At 44.0% G+C, this 18,157-nt stretch overlaps 1 protein-coding gene across 2 annotated transcripts in view; it reads right to left on the bottom strand.

Annotated features, from left to right (window-relative positions):
- Window positions 1–539: 539 nt before the first annotated feature.
- The window catches only part of ebf1a (EBF transcription factor 1a), a 59,241-nt gene continuing 41,623 nt past the window's right edge, over window positions 540–18,157 (bottom strand). The window contains exons 11-17 of one of the 2 annotated variants that reach the window (XM_030062226.1): window positions 14,784–14,872; window positions 11,116–11,181; window positions 9,520–9,682; window positions 8,088–8,267; window positions 5,995–6,192; window positions 5,604–5,672; window positions 540–3,594 (exon numbers count right to left, since the gene is read on the bottom strand). In XM_030062226.1, the coding sequence (XP_029918086.1) occupies window positions 5,605–5,672; window positions 5,995–6,192; window positions 8,088–8,267; window positions 9,520–9,682; window positions 11,116–11,181; window positions 14,784–14,872 (764 nt within the window). In that variant the 3' untranslated portion in view covers window positions 540–3,594; window position 5,604. The remainder of the gene's footprint in view (window positions 3,595–5,603; window positions 5,673–5,994; window positions 6,193–8,087; window positions 8,268–9,519; window positions 9,683–11,115; window positions 11,182–14,783; window positions 14,873–18,157) is intronic. The other variant, XM_030062228.1, reaches the window with a different exon arrangement.

Genomic DNA, 18,157 nt, shown 5'->3' with positions numbered 1-18,157 from the left:
AGTTACCGTGGAGACCCTGGAACACTTTGAGGTCAGCAGAATCCTGGGATCCGCTCTTTTCACAAGCTAATCCAATCGCAGACTCCTAAATTAGATATGCAAAAAATAAAAAAGAAATTAATTTTCTGCTGATGACCGGGTATGCAAATGATGACTCAATTATGGTGGGCTGGTGCGTTCGCAATTAATAACCTTGGAATCATCATTAACTAATATGTTTAGGAGGAAACTTGTCAGGCTAACCATGTTCACCATGCCATCAGTAATGCAGTAATAAATTAGATTCATTAGAGAAAGGGCTTTAGTGGGGGTGGAGATGCAGGCCAGTGGTGCTGACCTGTGGAATTAGTCGCAGACAGTACTCTCCTATTTTCAGTCAACTGCCTGTCAGCCATTTGCTGATATTTTTGAATGAAAATAAAAGCAAAAGCCTCTTCTCAATCACCACATTTTTTTTTTGTGTGTGTTTGCTGATGGTATCACAGAAACACAAATTTCAGCTCGACACATTTAACATGACAAAATGACAACCGGCCATGTCACAGACAAGAGGTAACTTTAATTCAACATTGTGAGAGTCCAAAAGTTATCTTACAGCTCGATTTTCATCAAAAACAATAACAATCTATACAGTAGAATTTTTTTCTTCCCTTCTTATGTCCCCTATATCATAGAGCTGTTCAGTGTATTTGCAGTCAAAGACAAAACAGAGGAAAAAATAGACACCAGCTATTTGGTTTGCATCTTTTTTTGTTGTTTGTTTCCTAAATACAAAACTTTGTCACCCATAACCAATATTCATAATCAGGATGGAACTCTTCGTACAAAGAAGCCATTGTATGACAACAGACCTCTGTAGTTCATTTGTAACAGATATGGTGCGGCCCCTCCCGCCCTGGCCCAGACCAGCGCAGGCACACAAGTGCCTGAAAAACACTCGTCTGTCAGCAGGCGCCTCCGTTAAAACGTCCCCTTTCTACCCACTTAACAAAACCAGGCTCTAGAAAAGAAAAGCAGAGAGAAAAGCCCTATTCTCTGTCCAGCAACAGCTTGAAGACACACGGCAGACACAAAGAAAAGACTACAGAGATGGCTGAGGGGCCGAGGAGCTCCCTTTCATCTCCCTCGCTTGTTGTAATTTTGTTTAGCTTGTAATGAAGCTGTATTGTCCATCGGCCAGTACAGGGAGGATAGGACTAAGAGATCGACTGTCAGGTATTCGGAGTCGGCACTGCAACTCCATGTGTGAGCAGTGGATATGTAGATAATAATTGTGCTGTAACAGTGCATGTCTTCACCGTGCGGCCCTCAGTACTACAGTTAAAAAAGACTCTGTGCGCCTGCTGTAATTGTTATTCTGGTGTAGTGACCCTATAGCTACAGACTGAAATGTGTAAGAAAAACTACCATCATGCGGCTGAAATTAAGTCATTAGTCCAAAAAGAGCTACATCATTGCTACAAAAAAAGATAACGCGTGTTTCTGTGAACACTCACAGCTGAGATATGCCTCTCAGCGTTGGCTATCCTTCGAAGCGTGCCACTGCTGTAGTATTATAGTACATCGGGGTTGTATATGATTGTTGAATTATGGCTCTCTGTATTCTAGTCTGGCTTCACCACCAAACAGAGTGGGTTTGTGCTTTGTCCCCAAGTTCCCAAGAATTCCTCTGTGGCAATAGACAATTGTGGTGAGGGTAGAAAACTGTACACGTGATTGAATGAAGAATGGGTTTGCATTGTTAAGGCATCTAGACTGCTGGTAAAGATTACAGTGACAGAAAAAAGAAAGACTATATAGATACAGTATGTAAGCAGGCATAAATAACACAGGAAAAGAAAGAACAGAGAGAAAAAAAAGAGGAACACAAAGAAAGAGAAACACAGAGCAATTTCTTAGTTCTCTTGGTTTCAACACACAAAAAAAGGAAAGTGTCACTCAAGAGAAGAGCCCATGCATATTATCAGTTCAAGAACAGTATCAATCTGAAAGCCTCAAAGAGTTCAAACAAAAAGATATAGATTTACAGTATATATTAATGTGTGTATATATTCTTAAAAAATCTACTTCAACCAAATACTCTGAATAAGATGCTACTTTTTGCCATACAATAAACATTTTCAAAAGGAAAAAAAAGAAAACTTTTATTAACTTACAAATAATACAAAAATAGACAATGGCATGTTTTGAATCAACAAATGGAGGCATGGCATACCAATGCAAAACAATCAACATACAAAACAAAAAAGATAAAAAAGTCACATTTAAATAGTGAGAGACAACAGTGAATGATGAAACAAAACACTGTGAAATATGTTCACTTACTGTATTAGACTTACACAACACAACTAAACAAGGGTGAGAGGCAATGTACAAATACAAGGGATAAATACATTATTTATAGGATATTTTACAGAAATCCCCTTTTTGTATCCAAATCCATGTTTCTCATGTTTAGCAGATGAGATGTTGACAACACGCAGTAAATCTATCTTCTGTACTGAGAAGCTGCCTTAAGACATTTTAATGTTTACATTTCAAACTATAGCTATGGCAAAAAGAGAAAGAAATGTCAAATCAAAAATTCAACATTTTTTTTTTATATACAAAAATATATCACATATATCACGCATTTGTTCTAATTTAATATTTGCTAGACTCCTTCAGTACAGTGCTGGCTGGACGCACACATCCTCTGGCTTTTCAAGTCTTCACTAAAATCTCAGACAAAATGTCAATTTTGGCTAATGTAACGTCATCACCTTTTGTTCACATGACAAGCAGAAAAGCATATTGCAAACAGCTCAATCCTCACAGTTTTATTAAAATTCAAACAAAGAAACAAACCAAATCAAACAGAAAAAACTGGTTCTGTAGGTTTTCATATGCTGAAATATAGGGCAATTTTGATATAACCTTTTTTTTTTTTTTTTTTTTTTTTAGACATATGGGATAATTAGCAGCAAAATTGAGTGTTGATTTTACTGGCTGTATTTATTTTCTGTCCTTTTTTTTTGTTGTTGTTTTTGACCTTAGAACCATTTGGCCAGTGTGTTGTTATGTGGTTTTGGTAAGCAGGCTGAGCTAAGGAAAGCATCTTCTATTGTGACAGAGGTTATGTAAACTTCATGGCCAAACCAACACTTAACCGTTGTTTGTGTGAGTTATGGATTGCAAGATGGCATGGGGCCTCCAGTAATCAAACCCAAATATTACAGGCATAAACATAAAGATAAATAAATGCTCTCTTTATGAGGTCAGTGTCACACTGTGGGCAAGCTATCAGTCTCTATACACTCCATCCAACACGGTGTCAGAGAACCTACGCTAACTCAACCAAGAGGGAAATAACATCACAAAAGGCTCTTGTTGTCCCTTCTCGCTTCCTCTGTCCCTCCAGATGGGATCCCGCTGGAAAGGCCTGAGTTTAACAGAGTTCTGTATCTTATCTTGACTTCCTTCAGTTCAGCTCTGGAGTGTAAGAGAGACTCGCCAGACTCCGCTACTGTGTCTTTTTTTTTTCCGCTCAACATTCCCAAAATCTCCAACTATCCCAGATCCTCTACATGGGTGGAACGATCATCCCGGGAATCGCTGCTTGTGGGAAAAGAGGGGGAGAGAGAAGAGGGAGAGAGAGCGAGAGAGAGAGAGAGAGAGAGAGTGAGAGAGAGAGTGAGAGAGAGAGAGAGAGACAGAGAGAGAGAGAGAGGTCAGTCATGTGATTGCTGGGCTTCATCTGTCATCACAACAGTCACATAACAGAAATGTGTTCCAGCATCTGGTGAACAAAGACAACTCTCTCTCTCTCTTTTTCTGTCTCTCTCCCTCTCTCCTTCTCTCCCTCCCTCTGTCTCTCTCTCATTATCTCTCCGTGATTCCGAGGCCCCAAATCAAAACATTTCTCCACTGGCGCACACAAGACGGCACTTGCAACACCAAATCAACTTTTCACAGGCTTTCTGCACGGCTTCATGCAATAGCTGCCACTGTTAATTGTTAGCAGTTACACTGTGTTAGCTCATTGTGCAATCGTATAGGCTGTCATCATGGTGCATAATTCAAACATGAGAAGAGACACAATGACGTGGGATGATGGAGGCGATGAAATTAGCACTTGAATAAGGATGAACAACATCTGAACATGGAAATGGAATCTGTGAGCCCTTTGCAGGGAATCATTACAGGACATTTTATTGTTTTGTTTTATGTTATGTTATGCATTGTGTACCCAGGGCGTCTTTGAAAAAAAGAGAGCTTGATGATGATTACCCTTTATTTCATGGTATGGGTGAGTACTCAGTTCTGATTGGCTGGAGGATGTGCATTAATACTGCGTAATGAAATCAAGCTTGCTAAATTCATATGCGTGCCATAGAACTAACCTATATAACTATCCATGGTGTTTTTTCTGGGCAACATATGTCCCACCGTCTTACTCCTTTTGTCTTTCCACTTCCAAAGTAATGTCTCACAAGGGATCTTTGAGCCTTCCAAGTCTGTCACTTTTGAGTGAAAAATGCAATTGCACTTTCCACTACAGTTAATTAATAAAAGACAATGAGGAAGGTATTCAGTTTTGTCCATAGACTATACTGCAAGAATTTACCCATCTGCCTTGTATTTTGAATAACAATCGCTAAAAACTGTTGTGAGAATTTTGCAGCAGTTAACATCGGGGTAACTTTATCACCAAAACTGACCTGGCTAACCCATCATTGTGTAGATAAATGCCATATTTAATCCATTTTGGGAACAATGTCTACAATGCCACAGCTCTGGGCATTGTACCTGTATGTACAATAGTGCAGGCGGATTTTTTATTTATTAATTTATTTAGTATATCACTCCCTAACTTAATAATTATCTAGTGAATTATCCCTTACTCATAACTTATACTTCTTATATCACGCGCTGCCTTCCCCGAGATCCCACATCCTCACCTCCCCGCAGCCACCAGCCCTCAACCCTTCCCCCCTTTTACACAGAGGCCATCACAGGGGGGGAATTTTTCATATAACATATTGGCTCTCTATTGATTCCTCTCCCACTTCAATCCACTAATTCCCTGGTTATTTCCTAAGTGTCTCCGGCTTGTTGGGATTAAGAGCTTGGTGTGTATGTGTGTGTGTGTGTGTAGTGTCGGTGTGATCGCGTGTAGTGGCCAATGGCCCTTGGGTCACCGCGGCCGGCGCTCATCAACGCTGGCAGAGGAAGTGAGGAAGTGCTTAGCTTGGGGCTCAGATAAAGATTCCCATCCATCATTTCTCTCTCTCAGGATCTCAATACCATACAACATCCTGCCCAGACTAACAGACCCGCGCTGTCTTTCGATGGAAATGGGAGAACAGAATGACCTGCCGCGGCATACACCCCAACACACACATACACACACCTACTGGAGCACGGGCAGGAAAGAGGAAGTGAAAACAGGAAATGGAACACATATGGCATGGTGCGCTCTCTCGGACAGGTCAAGAGTGACAAATAAAAACAGAGAAGAGAAGGAAGGGACGGGGTGGGACGAGTGAGTGATTCAACTGATCGATGGGATAATGTGGAAATGGAAAGAAAAAGAGATAGAACAAAAGTGAGGGGTAACATACTTCAGGAGAAGGCCAGGCCCTGGAGAGAGCTGGCTGATGAGTACTTGCTAGAGTCCACAAAAGACTGATCTACAGTGAGGGGAGGAGGAAGTGGAGGGAGGGGGGTGGGAGGGGGAAGAAAGGAAAAAACAGGGAGTGAAGAGGAGGAAGAAGAGGGAGAGCAGCAGGAGGAAGTGGGGGGAGGAGAGAAATTTAGAGGATTGTTATCATAAGGAGGAGTGGAAGAGTCAGTTTAGAGCTTGGGAATGAAGTACAGACAGATATATTTCTTATAACTGGAAGACCGGAAGCGTACATTTGCACTATGGAGGAAAATTTACAAAAACAATAAAAGCAGATCCAGCTGTACTCTGCTCCTCGCGAATGCTAAGTGGATCAAACTCTTGCTTACCTTGCAGGCCGTTAGCATTAGCGCTGGTGCACGTGGGCGGAGGGGAGTTTTGGGGTCGGACGACGGGGGCGAAGGCGCTCTTCTGCTTGACAGCGGCAGAGACCATGTTGGCCGGAGAGAAGGAGAAGATGCCGGAGGAGCTGCTGCAGTTGGAGGGCAGGCTGGTGGATGAGGCCATGGTGGGGCTGGATGGAACAACTGAGAGAAGAGAGGAGGACGAGGGAGAACAGGGTGAGAGAGGGGGAGGCAGAGGGAGGAGGTGCGGGTCGGAGGACGGGGAGGAAAGATGAAGACGAGAGAAGAGAGACAGGGTTAGAGAGAGGGCCGAGGGCAGAGGAGGGGCAGACGGGACGAACAAAAAGGGACTGGTCAATGGACGATGGCAGGAGGGATAACATTTGGACTCAGTTCAACTGGCTCAAAACTCAAACATTGGTTTAACTCTTTTTTTTTTTATTTGCTGCTTTTTATTAAATTTAAGCAATCACCTAGCCATGAGGTATTCCACGGCCAAGACAAAAATATGTTTAGCTGAAAACTTGCACTGAAAGCAGCCCTTTTTCTCAACTTTTCCTGTGATCAGGAAAATGGGTCTGTTTTGATGACTCATCCCACGCTCAGGGGTGCAGCGTTTTGATAAACATCTCTCAGCTAACTTGGGGTGCTGCACTCATAATTTGTATTTTGAGGCAACCTACAAACAAGGTCCTTCCAGACCACCTTTATCACAGATAAGCTTGCATGAGATTTCAAACAGCAGCCAGGGCCAGTGTTTCCAGTAAATTACAGCAAGAGAGGGTGATAAATTCTGCTTGACAACAATCATATTTCCTCACTGCTTCTTTGTTTTTTTATTGCCACCACCTTAAACATAGCGTAATCAGTCGCTGCAGGCATTTGGCCAGCACTGTAATCAGTGCAATAACTAAACCCTCACCCTTAAACTTGTGAAATTCCTACCCATAACTCTTTTTCATCCAAGCAACACATCACCAGCAGAGCTCTGGATTGAATTTTGAGGGGACTTCAAGGCCCTTTTCACTTCAACAACAACAACAACAAAGCAGCTTTTTGAACAAAGCACAAAATACAAAGCGATGACAGAGTGTAATTCTTTAAACCGAGGCTAGCCAGTCTTGTTTATATGACATAGCTATGTGCAGCGAATTTGGTGATAAGCTGCTGTCTCACTCACAGCCATTAGACACAGACAGGCAGCACTGACCAGAGGGTTATCTTCAGAACCCAATGGCTGTCTCCCTCTGACATCATCCCATCCATCCACTCTCCCTGGGTTTGTCTTTTGTCTGCTAATACACTAAGAGCATTTTCCCCCTCAGCGATTTTACAATCAACCCAGTCGTATTTCACCTGCCCTCTGATATCTGCTTCTGCCTTTATTGTTGTTATTATCCAACACTTAGCTTTTATGGCTCTTCCTGACAAATCCTCGCAATAAAGTCATAATCCATTTATGAAGGGGCCTAACTAATCAATTAATGAAAATTGGACCTACAAAGGCAGGCCGAGGGGCCATTGATTGAAAGTGTCTGCGTGGGGCCGATGAGCCTGTTAAAATACTTGTTAACACCCAGGAATCAAAGAGCTGAAATGGAATTGCTTCTCTAGCAATTAGTTTATTGATTTAATCAAGGGTCTTTAATGTAGAGGGTGAATGAGTGTGTGTGTCAGGGATGGTGGTGTGTGTGTGTGTGTGTGTGTGTGTGTGTGTGTGTGTGTGTGGGAGGGTGGGGGTGCTAGGTGATCTGCTCCCATGGCCAATAAAGTGGGGATTTGCGTTTGACTCTGTTCTTAAAGAAACAGATGAGCCAGCTGAACTCCATGACTTTCTCTTTGCGTGTCACTTCTTGTTTCCACATCCCTCTCTCTATTTCTCGACTCTTTAAGACTGTCTGTTACTCTTTTTCACTATAAACACGCGTTTTATTTTGCCCTCCATGCATCTCCCCGTGGTCTCATCTGAGTAGGAAGCCTGTGGAAGGAACTTGATATGCATGCAGACAATCTGATAGCGAGATGATGCTACTGCGTTCCCCGGGGTCTAAGATCTAGGATGTAGTGTGTTTACTCACTAGCATAGGGCGAGTTGCCTGCAGATCCATTGAGGAAGTTGGGCGAGGTGCCCAGGGTTGCCATGCCAGAGTTAGCGTAGCCATTCATGCTAGTGGAGACAGAGCTGTAGCTGCTCTGCTGAGGAGTGGAGCTGGGGACATAACCATGAGGGGACACACTGCTCGTACTCCTACTGAAACCTAAGAACAGGGGAAGAGGGAGACGGAGAGAGAGAGGGGGAGAGAGGGAGACAGGGGAATAGGTGTTAGGGTATAGCAGATGACAAGGAAAGAAAAAAATACAGGAAAAGCTACATGCAATACAGCCAAATTCTTTGTCTCTACAGGGATAATGGAAATGGCAGCATAAGCTGCAAGAATTTTTTTGAAAAAAATTTACAATGTATGAGAGAATGAGAAAGCCATGAACAGAGAGGAGAAAGATTTATACACAAGGAAACTATGCACAATCTAAAAAAAAAAAAAAAAAAGCCTTAAACTCTCTGGGTGCTTTCTAAAATGACATGTGTTGTTAAGACAATTAACACTAAAAGGTGTCTGCAGTGTCAAAGAATGAAGCCAGTGTTTGCGACAGGACCTTTCTCTCCTTCATGCTTTGGGGGGGCAGAGAACAGAAGGAGGACGAGATGGAAGGAAGACTATAAATATACATCTTTGGCCCAAACGCTGACACTGGAGAAAAAACAGCTGGAATTGAACATCAGGAATTCCTGCTCTGTGCAATAAGGGCTGCACTTCACTACGAGATGATGCTAGCCTCCTCCTCTATAATTAGGTGTCATGGTTCCCCTGTTCTCATGTGTTGCGAGTTTTGAACTCGCTGTTTGGTTTAAGCTGAGGAGCTGATACCTATTGTTTTCTTTGCATGTAAAGCTGCTTCGTATTTCCAAATGAAAACGAAGGGCAGAGGAGGAGTGAAGGAAGCTCATTGGAAGTATTGAGACGTATCCAGAGGCTGGTCCATCCACTCTCCTCTCCTTCCCCTGATACAGGTGATGAATCACCACTGACTGCACCCACATCTCTCTCTGTCAGACAGGGGCCGACCCCAGTCTAATATACACACCCCTAGGACCCACTCATATTTCTCCATCGTACTCCTTCCATTGCTCTCTTTTTCTCCACTCTTCACTCTCTCTCACCTTCTTCCCTTCCTCCCCTTAAATTTTCCCCGTGTTCCTCACCACCACCCCTCCTCCTGTCCTCCTTTTCCACATCTTCTTTCTTTGCTCCGTGCTCTTAAATCACTCCTTCAGTCTCTCTCTGAATTTCCCGCATGAAAAATAAAATTTCTCTCACTCTCACACTCCTCTGCACTAGCATCCCAGTCTATATCTTTTGCTTTCCTGTCCGTCGCAGACAAACATAAATAAATCACTGATGTATTTTCACTTAGAATAAAGTCGAGTTATTTCCTGTCACATTTGCTCACCCTGATTGGCTGTTTGTGCCACTTCTGACCCAGGGAAGGAGTTTACAGCCATCATGCCGGCGTGGACGGACCCGCTGCCGAGACCGGCTAGCTGGTTGTGCCCTCGTGGCACCGTTGTGTACAGGGCCTCCGCGATGTCTGCTGCCCTTTTCAGAATCATCTCCTACAATGGAAAAAAATAAATAAATAATGGAGCAGTGGTCAACAACACGGATATACTAGAGTAGAACAGAATACAACAGAAATGAATAGAATACAATGTAGTCCCTGATAGACACTTGACCTTTTCACTCAGTTTGCCACATTAACAGTGCTGGAGAATGGTACTTTTAAAGGTAACTCGTTTTGTTTATTTTGTTTTATTATCAGCAATTAAGGAGGCTCCCGCCCACTTTTCACCTCTGCTTTATACTTTATATTTCTTTCAATGTTTCAATGTTTCGCTGTAAAACCTTTATCAAGACGTTTTCGATTTGTAACCTCAACATTATATCGCTATGCCATTAAAAATACGTTTTTACATTATGGTGTTATCTACTGACAAAAGTAACACATGAGAATACTGTAAGTTTACTAAAAATAAAAATTAAAAAAGACCTTTGTGATGCCTTGCACATGTTGATTATACTACCTATGTCATAATACTATTTTCAATGTACTGCATAGCCAGCTGTGGCCCATAATTATCTCTGCATAGTAATAACAGCAATGACAGACACATTTGTCCTTTTCAACCTCAAATTAAAAATAGTAGGGCATGCTTCCACAACGTTAAGGCTGTCCTCATCTCTGCTGGCTGAACTAAACACAAGTAGAATCTGCAGTCAACCTGCGCAGCCGCAAGTGTAGAAACAAGAATCAGGGTTTGTAATAATGTCAAGAAATTACTTGGTTATTTGAAAGAGTAATTAAGCACTCGATAGCTTGAATTGAAAAAGTTATGTGTTATGTTGCTAGTTACCACGAAAAAGTGTGATCTGCTTCTGTGTGACACGTTACCCCAGACAGAACATGAAATGGCATGCCAGATCCCCACTCCAGATACTGTGTATGTGCATCTAGCAGGCTGAGTGGTTCTTATCAGTGGTCACTGGGTGGGATTGGTTCCAGTAAATGGAGGAAAGACTCATTAACAGACATCATCAAATGTTTAGCTTGCTTCTTCCTCTCTTCCGCCTCCCTCGTTCCCTTCCCATTCCCTTATCCTCCTCTGGAGTCCAGTTTTAATCCCACTCCTCCTCCTCCTCTCCTCCCCTGTTCTGTTCCTACTCTCCCATTCTCCTCTCCTCCCTCTGCATTTAGTTTTCATTGTGCTTCTCCTCCCCTCCTCCGCAGCCTTTGAGCCGATAAAAGCGCTAACATGTTCCCATGTGTGTGCTTGTCAGTCCCAGATTCTGCGCGAACACAGCGGGGTGCTGCGGAACCAATGGAGACACTGCCTTTGATGCCGCCAATGGTCCAAACCACAAACATCATTTTTCCAAGGCAAGATAGTGATGTTTGTGTTTACATTCGTGCATGTGTACGTGCTTGTGTGCATGAGTGTGCGTGAGTGTGTGTGTTTACACCGTTGTGTCTGCGCGTTTTGCATTTTACCTGGTTATTGTGCGGCATCCCATACAAGGCCTCTACCAGGTCTGCTGCTCTCTTTAAGATCACCTCCTGCAGTCAAGCGCAGAAAGAGGAAAAGGATTGATCATGAGTGTGGCAGCTCAAAGAGTTCAGTCACTTTTATTACATTTCACCTCTTACATTATGCTGTGAATGCAGAACAGAGAGTGAGAGAGAGGAAGAGGCAGAGAGAAGAAGGGGTGAGGAAGAGAAATGGGCTTGTCCCGGCACTTTGTTAGTAGCCAGGCAGTTTGGGAGAGCAGAGGGAGAAACTGTAGCCGTGAATAAAACATGAGCCTATATCTCTCTATCAGTCAACCATCTTCTAGATCTCCTCCTCCCTGCTGTCACCGCCAGACTATGAATCTACTGTACATGATCGCACATCAGTCTCATTTAAAACAACACATCACCAGGTGACAGCTGCACAACTTCCCTTGTCATCGGGGACACCCTCGTGTCCTGCCCTGTATTAACCCCGGTAATGTTCCAGGTGAATAGCCCTGCATGTACTTTGTGTGATAAATGTAGAACATCATTGTTCAGGTGGAAACCGCAGAGTGGAATTTCCCACATCAAACATTTATCCTTTCGTGTTGCCGTTCTCTGCACTCATATTCTATCGCTTAACCTCCTGTCTCTTCCCTCTCCGTCTCTATTCTTTCCACTCTTTGCGAGTGTATGAGTGTGTGACTTTGGGCATCGTTATGTGTATGTGTGTGTGTGTGTGTGTGTGTGTGCGTCTGTGTGTGTGATGTAGACACCTAGAGCCCTACGAAACCCTTTTTAAAAGTTAATGTGCCGGGGCCAGGATATATGCTGGAGGCGCGACAACCAGAAAATTGCAGCCCCTCCCCCACCCGCCCTTCCTCGTTTCCCTCTCTTCCCCTCTCTTCCACTTGCATGCACACACACACACACGCACACACACACACACACACGCTGTGAGCTATACCCTCCTGAGTGTATCCCTCGCTGTGAACAAGCCCCAGAGCATGTGTGCTCTCTGTTCCGTGACACACTGCCTTTCAATCAGACCTCATATTGCACACACGTACACGCACACACACATGCGGGCGTGCACACACGGCGGCTGTCGAACACACCCAGGACATGACGAGAGGGTCAGCAAAGCAATAAAGATTGTAGAGCGCTGTCCGAGGTGCTAAATTCACTCAATAATGGGAGCGCTGCCTCTGTGTTAACCTCCCATTACCAGCACTATCTGGGGGAGATGGAGAGAGGAGGGGGTGGGAAGAAGGAGACCAGAGAGGAGGCCTACTCGGGGTGATTGAGAGATGTAGAGGCCCTGGGAAGGTAAGTGGTTCTTTAGTATGTATGCACTGCTCCTCGCCTCTCTCTCTGCTTTTCCTCGACGCCCCGTGCCTCCCAGGGATTGCTAGATAGGTAGATGGATGGACGGAGGGAGGGAGGAGGAGGAGAAGGAGGAGGGGAAATGAGGGAAGTGAGGCATTAGGACACAAACAGATCCCCAGCTGGAGTGTAACGGTGTGCAAGGAGGACGTGCAAAACCTCTCCCCTCCCTCTCTCTGTCTCTGTTCTTCAGTCACTTCATTTCTATGTTTTTTTCCCCTCAGCGTGCCGCTCACTGTGTTCTCCCAAGCCTGAGTCTTGCAGCTCTATCTCCTGTGAACCTAAAACCCCGTCTGCCTGCGAATCTCCCACCTCCACCGTCTCCCTCCACTCTACCTGTCTCAAAACTACTTTGTCTCTCTCTCCCCCTCTCTCTCTCCCTCTCTATTAATCACTCTCTCATGGTTCTGTGCCCTGTCTGTACCTATCCGTCTCTCGTTAGTAAAGGGATCTGTCCAGTGGCTAAACGCAATTAGGCAGCGCTCCAGAGTCGTTCTGATAAACAGATAAATGTGGTTAGCGCTGCGCTGCCTCCCAAGCCCTGCCGCTGTAAGGGGAGACCATTTCCTGGGCGCAGGGTCTCTTCCCGTAAAGTCAGGCCCACAGAGACGTCAACAGGAAGGGGAACCTGATCCAGAGCCAGAGCCTGGCCTTGTCTGGCGTGGCGGTCACTCATTAGCCGGCCCCAGACCCCTGCTATACCACAGTTCCAGCTAAACACCGTGTAGTCTGGCTGTGCCTGAGCTACCCAGCGTTCCCTCCTTCCTCCTTCCTCTGGCTGTCTGACTATTAACGGCAGCACAGTATGGGGGCTGTTTTCAGCTGCCTACCCTGGACGTCGGATCATTACCACAACATGGAGAGAAAGACCAGGCAGTATAGACATTGGCAGATATCCTGCTTGTTGCCTGCCTGGCGCGTTCATTAAGGATCCCCCCTTAAGATGCCACCAGAATGAATTATATTCCGATGCCTGATCAATTTGATCCCAATTAAATATTGACTGAAAAAACAACCACAAAGAGGCTCTGCCAGTGCGCCGGTGAATGCACATTTGTAGCGAAACAACTTGCCAGTGTATGCCCCTCTCCTGCCCCTCCCAAGTGATTGAGGCCAACAGTTGAGAGAAGTGCGGTCAACAAACTGTTATTACCTCAATAAAGGCACAAATCAATAGAGCTGAAATGAACAACTGGGCCTGCCAGCTAGAGGTGTTCATTTAGAAGAGAAAGAGACACCGCAGAGTGAGGGAGGAGGAGAAGGAGAAGAACAAGAGATGGATGGATACAGAGATATTTAGAGAGATACAGGGGGTTGATAGGCTAAAGACCCGAACTCACCAGGACAAGTCTCGTATCCACCAGACATGACACACAGTGAGGACAAGTGATTTCTCTATCTTCTCCCTACATCTACCTGTGCTCTCCATCTATGCCTCACGGTGACTACCCTTGACTGTGTGTGTGTGTGTGTGTGTGTGCATGCATTTGTGTGTGTGTGTGTATGCACTTGTGCAGCGACTTGTGTGTGTGTGTTGGGTGTGTGTACAATGTGTATACGTGTCCTGTGTGTGTGTGTGTATGTGCGTGCTGGAAGTAATAAAGTCCACCCGGGGTTGACTTCGATCCACTGACCCAGCAGGAGGTAAGACTGGACAGCTATGATGGATCACCTAACCTGCTTCTGCCTTTCTCTCTCTCTCTCTCTCTCTCTCTCTCTCTCTCACACACACACACACACACACACACACACACACACACACACACACACAAACACACACACTCTCACTCTCTCTCTCCGCAACCTCCTTTCCTCTCTCTCCCTCTCCCTCTTTCTCTTTTTTCGTCTCTCCATCCATCCCCTTTCCTCTCCCACTTTGCGAGTTTAAATGACCTTATACTCAGTGGAAGGATGAAAAGAGTTGCTTGTGCGTTCGCTGTGCAAACACAGTGCGTGTTTGAGCAGAAAATGACCATGAACATATGATAAAATTTTTAATGTACATATGCATAGTGATATGTATAGTCCACTGTCCATGGCGCACAGTGTATCCTCTGTATGTAAGGTCACGTCGTGCCATGTGTATCAATATAAACTGTGAAACTCTGTGGGCTGTCAGTATGTCTTTTTTTTTCAATGTTACTGAGGCAAAGTCAGATGCGATAATTGATTTTGATCAAATGAGCGTAAAAAAACACATATGAGAGAAGTGGCGACTTTCTTTATGTGCATGCTTTCCTGAGAGTTTGCGTGTTGTGTATGAGGATGCACAACAATACCTTGGGTAATCTTTCTTGGTCTCCAGGGTGTCTGGGGATGACCTTCTGTAACCTCTGGAAGCCATAGTCGATGGTCGGCTCATTCAGAGCTGAAGATACATGCAGACAGCGAGAAAAGACACAGAAACAGAAACAGGGGTTAACGCTAGATCCCTAATAGCCAAACATGTACTGTTCACCTCCAGCATCATAAGCACAGAAAAAAAAGAAACCAGGATAAGCTAAAGACTCCTCTCCTTAAGGTGGAAATGACTGAGTTATCCACGATTTTACATGAATATTTCAACGTGAAGCTAAACACAGTGAAAACACGAGTGTTCTCTATTTACTCTGTTGTGTGTCTTTGTTTGCTTGTGATGTAATGAATCTCTCTCTGTCGCCAGCTTTGGTGGTTAATAAAAAGACTGTCAGGAATCAGGGAGTGTGTGTGCGTATGTGTGTGTGTGTGTATGTGTGTGTGTGTCCTGTGGTCTTGCACTGATCAGCGACTAATATAAGCAATTACAGAGCCTGGTTCCAATATAACAAAGGCTTGATCGCTCCAGGGAACAAGCTAAACACACACATGTACACACACATACATGCATGCCCACACGTGCGCACACATGTACACACGCGCGCACACACACACACACACACACACACACACACACACACACACACACAGAGTCAGATCAGCCAGGCAGCAGGGAGAAAGCACTCTCTCGGCATGCTGTGGTCGTGCTACGGTAATTGAATATGAGAAGATTTACCATGAATATTTAAACATTGGAATAAATACAATGAAGATCTGAGGCTTATAGTACAAACACTTCAGAGGAGGATCGCTGGATAAGTGCTCTCTCCACATAATTCATTCCTAATGTACTCTCTCTCTCTCTCTCTCTCTCTTCTCTTGTCTTTTACCCCCCTACCCGCCTCTCGTTTTCTTTCTGTCTCTTTGTGGGCTGCCTGGGGAGTCAGTATACACACATACACCAGTCTTGACTACTTTTCTGGGATACAGCTAAAATATCATACTCTATTTCTGCTCAGTGAAACCGTGTGCGTGTATGTGTGCACAAGTGGGTAAACATGTGTGTTTTCCGTTCTGTGTACGAGTGCTGGGAGAAGCCATTATGCGCAAGGATTGCCTGTATGTGTCTGTGCCGGCCGTCTGTTTCCCCTGTGGGTCGCAGCCTGGACGTTTCCTCAGGGCTGATGCCCCGCTCGCCTCACATCTGAGCAGCCAGGCTGACTAGGCGGCCCCCAGAAAAAGGCCCCTAGAGGCTATGAGTGCAAGCTGTCCTGCTGGACCTCTAGTGACTTCAACATGGCTCCCCTGGAGCTGCTCTCTCAAACACACACGCAGGCCAAAAGAGAGCAAACAAGAGGTATCGATGATGCTGCCTTTTGCTGCACGCACACTCTCAGAATAAGTACCAAAATTTTTTACATTTACTTACATATAAGTAAAAGTACTGCACTGAAAAATATTATTATTTACTCTCAAATTGAATTTTACATTTTTATTTTCATTTTTGTTTTTATTTTGAAATAAACCCAATGTTTCCAATACTAATCATCTTCATTCTAAAATTTTCTTGCAGTGTGTCAACCGTCATTTTCTTGACACTAGTGGACAGATCTGCCTTATTCTGCCATGTTTCAACATTTTTTATACTTGTTCTCAGAAATTTCCTGAAACGAGTGAAACTGAATTGTAAACAACTGGGATTATCCCACTGATAGATTATCCCATGGATGGATTATCCCAATGATAGATGTCTACTTTTGTGTTAAGAAAAACAAGATTTTAACACTGAATATGAGATGAAATTACTTTTTAAGGGGCACATTTATTTTTGCAGTGTGATGTACAGTAAAAAAAAAAACTATATAAGTGAAAAGGAAAAAGTTGATTGAAAATGCACTCACTAAAAGTTACTTTTCGAGAACATAGTTGCACGTGATATTTTCTGTGTAACTCTAAAAGTATGAGAGCTGAGTTAAAACTAGATTCTTTTAACTGGAAAAATGACCTTAGAAAATACAAAATAAAGTGCAAAAACAAAGGAAGACTAATCTTTTTTTTCTTTACTGACAGAATTAACTGTGAATGGCTTAGCAATTATGAAATTTACACTGGTCCAGTGGATGTAAAATGTAGTGAAGTAAAAGTAAAAGTAAAATAGTTTCTTTCACTGTTGTCCCAAGGTGATTATGGTACAGATGCGCAAATTTCCTGTGAACAGCTGCAATTGCCCCTAAGAGTGAAAGAAAAGAAGGACAGATGCCTTTGGGTGGAGACGCTCATAGTACAGAGAAGATAAGTAAAATCGAGATGACAGAGGCAGGCTCATAACAGGCCAGCTGGTCAAGTGATAAAATAAGCCAAAACAATGAGATGATCACATGCAACAAATAAAGTATGAATTATTTCTGAGGACAAATATTTGACATTACTTCCCTGTTCTCTGATCTCGCTAAAGCCTTAAGGAGGATTTGCCCTGGATTAGGCCTGCAGTCTGAGGAGGGATTGTTCCGACAACATCCTCTGTTCATCTCAAAGGCTTTTGTTTTTATGATGAATTTTTTATCAGTTCTCCACAATGTGCCAAATGAGCCTCAAGTGAACAATAGCATAAAAACCCCAAGACATAGGAAGATACCTCCTATAACAAATAGAGAGACAATTTTGGTAATTGAGAGAGGATGTGATATTGCCTCTGCTCATTTTCAAGGACCATAAACCAGAAGAGGAGTGTGTGTGGGGGACAAGGCACAACACTAACTACCTGGTAGCATCTCTTTGGGGATCAGCTTGGCTTTTCACACTTTATATCTACATGCAATGGCTGAGATTTCACAAAAGGAATTAGTACAGTGAGAGGCCTGTTTTGACGAAGCCTTCGCTGCCTCGAAAGACGAGGAGTGGCGTGGCAGCCGCTCACTACAGGATTCACTTCACACTCTCCCATACAGGTATATTTATAATCCTTAGCTGTCGCTCTTCAGAAGAGCAAATCAAAGCCAGTAAAACATAACTGCCATAAATAAATGAATAGATGAGCAACAGCCCTGGACTGGAGGGATTCACCTAGCAATCACCCACATCAGATCAGATCAATGCTCATGGAAATTTCATGAAGCCTAGAATCCACACCGCTTCATATTTCACTATAATAACCCACAGAGCCGCAGGGGGAGTGCGTATGAAGAGGAGAAGGAGAAGGAGGGAAGGGTGGAGGGGGTTGTTTGGGGTGGGGGGGGGGGGGGTATAAGCTTTGGACGGGGGTGGGGGGAAGTAGGGGATGGAGGGTTAGGATGTGAAGGGAGGGGGGGTTGAAGGATAATTGAGAGGTCAGAATGGAGGAATCGTTGTTACCCCTGGA

This window comes from Myripristis murdjan, chromosome 10, assembly GCF_902150065.1.
Source record: "Myripristis murdjan chromosome 10, fMyrMur1.1, whole genome shotgun sequence".
Taxonomy (NCBI): Eukaryota; Metazoa; Chordata; class Actinopteri; order Holocentriformes; family Holocentridae; genus Myripristis; species Myripristis murdjan.
This window is presented reverse-complemented; position numbering and strand designations above follow the sequence as displayed.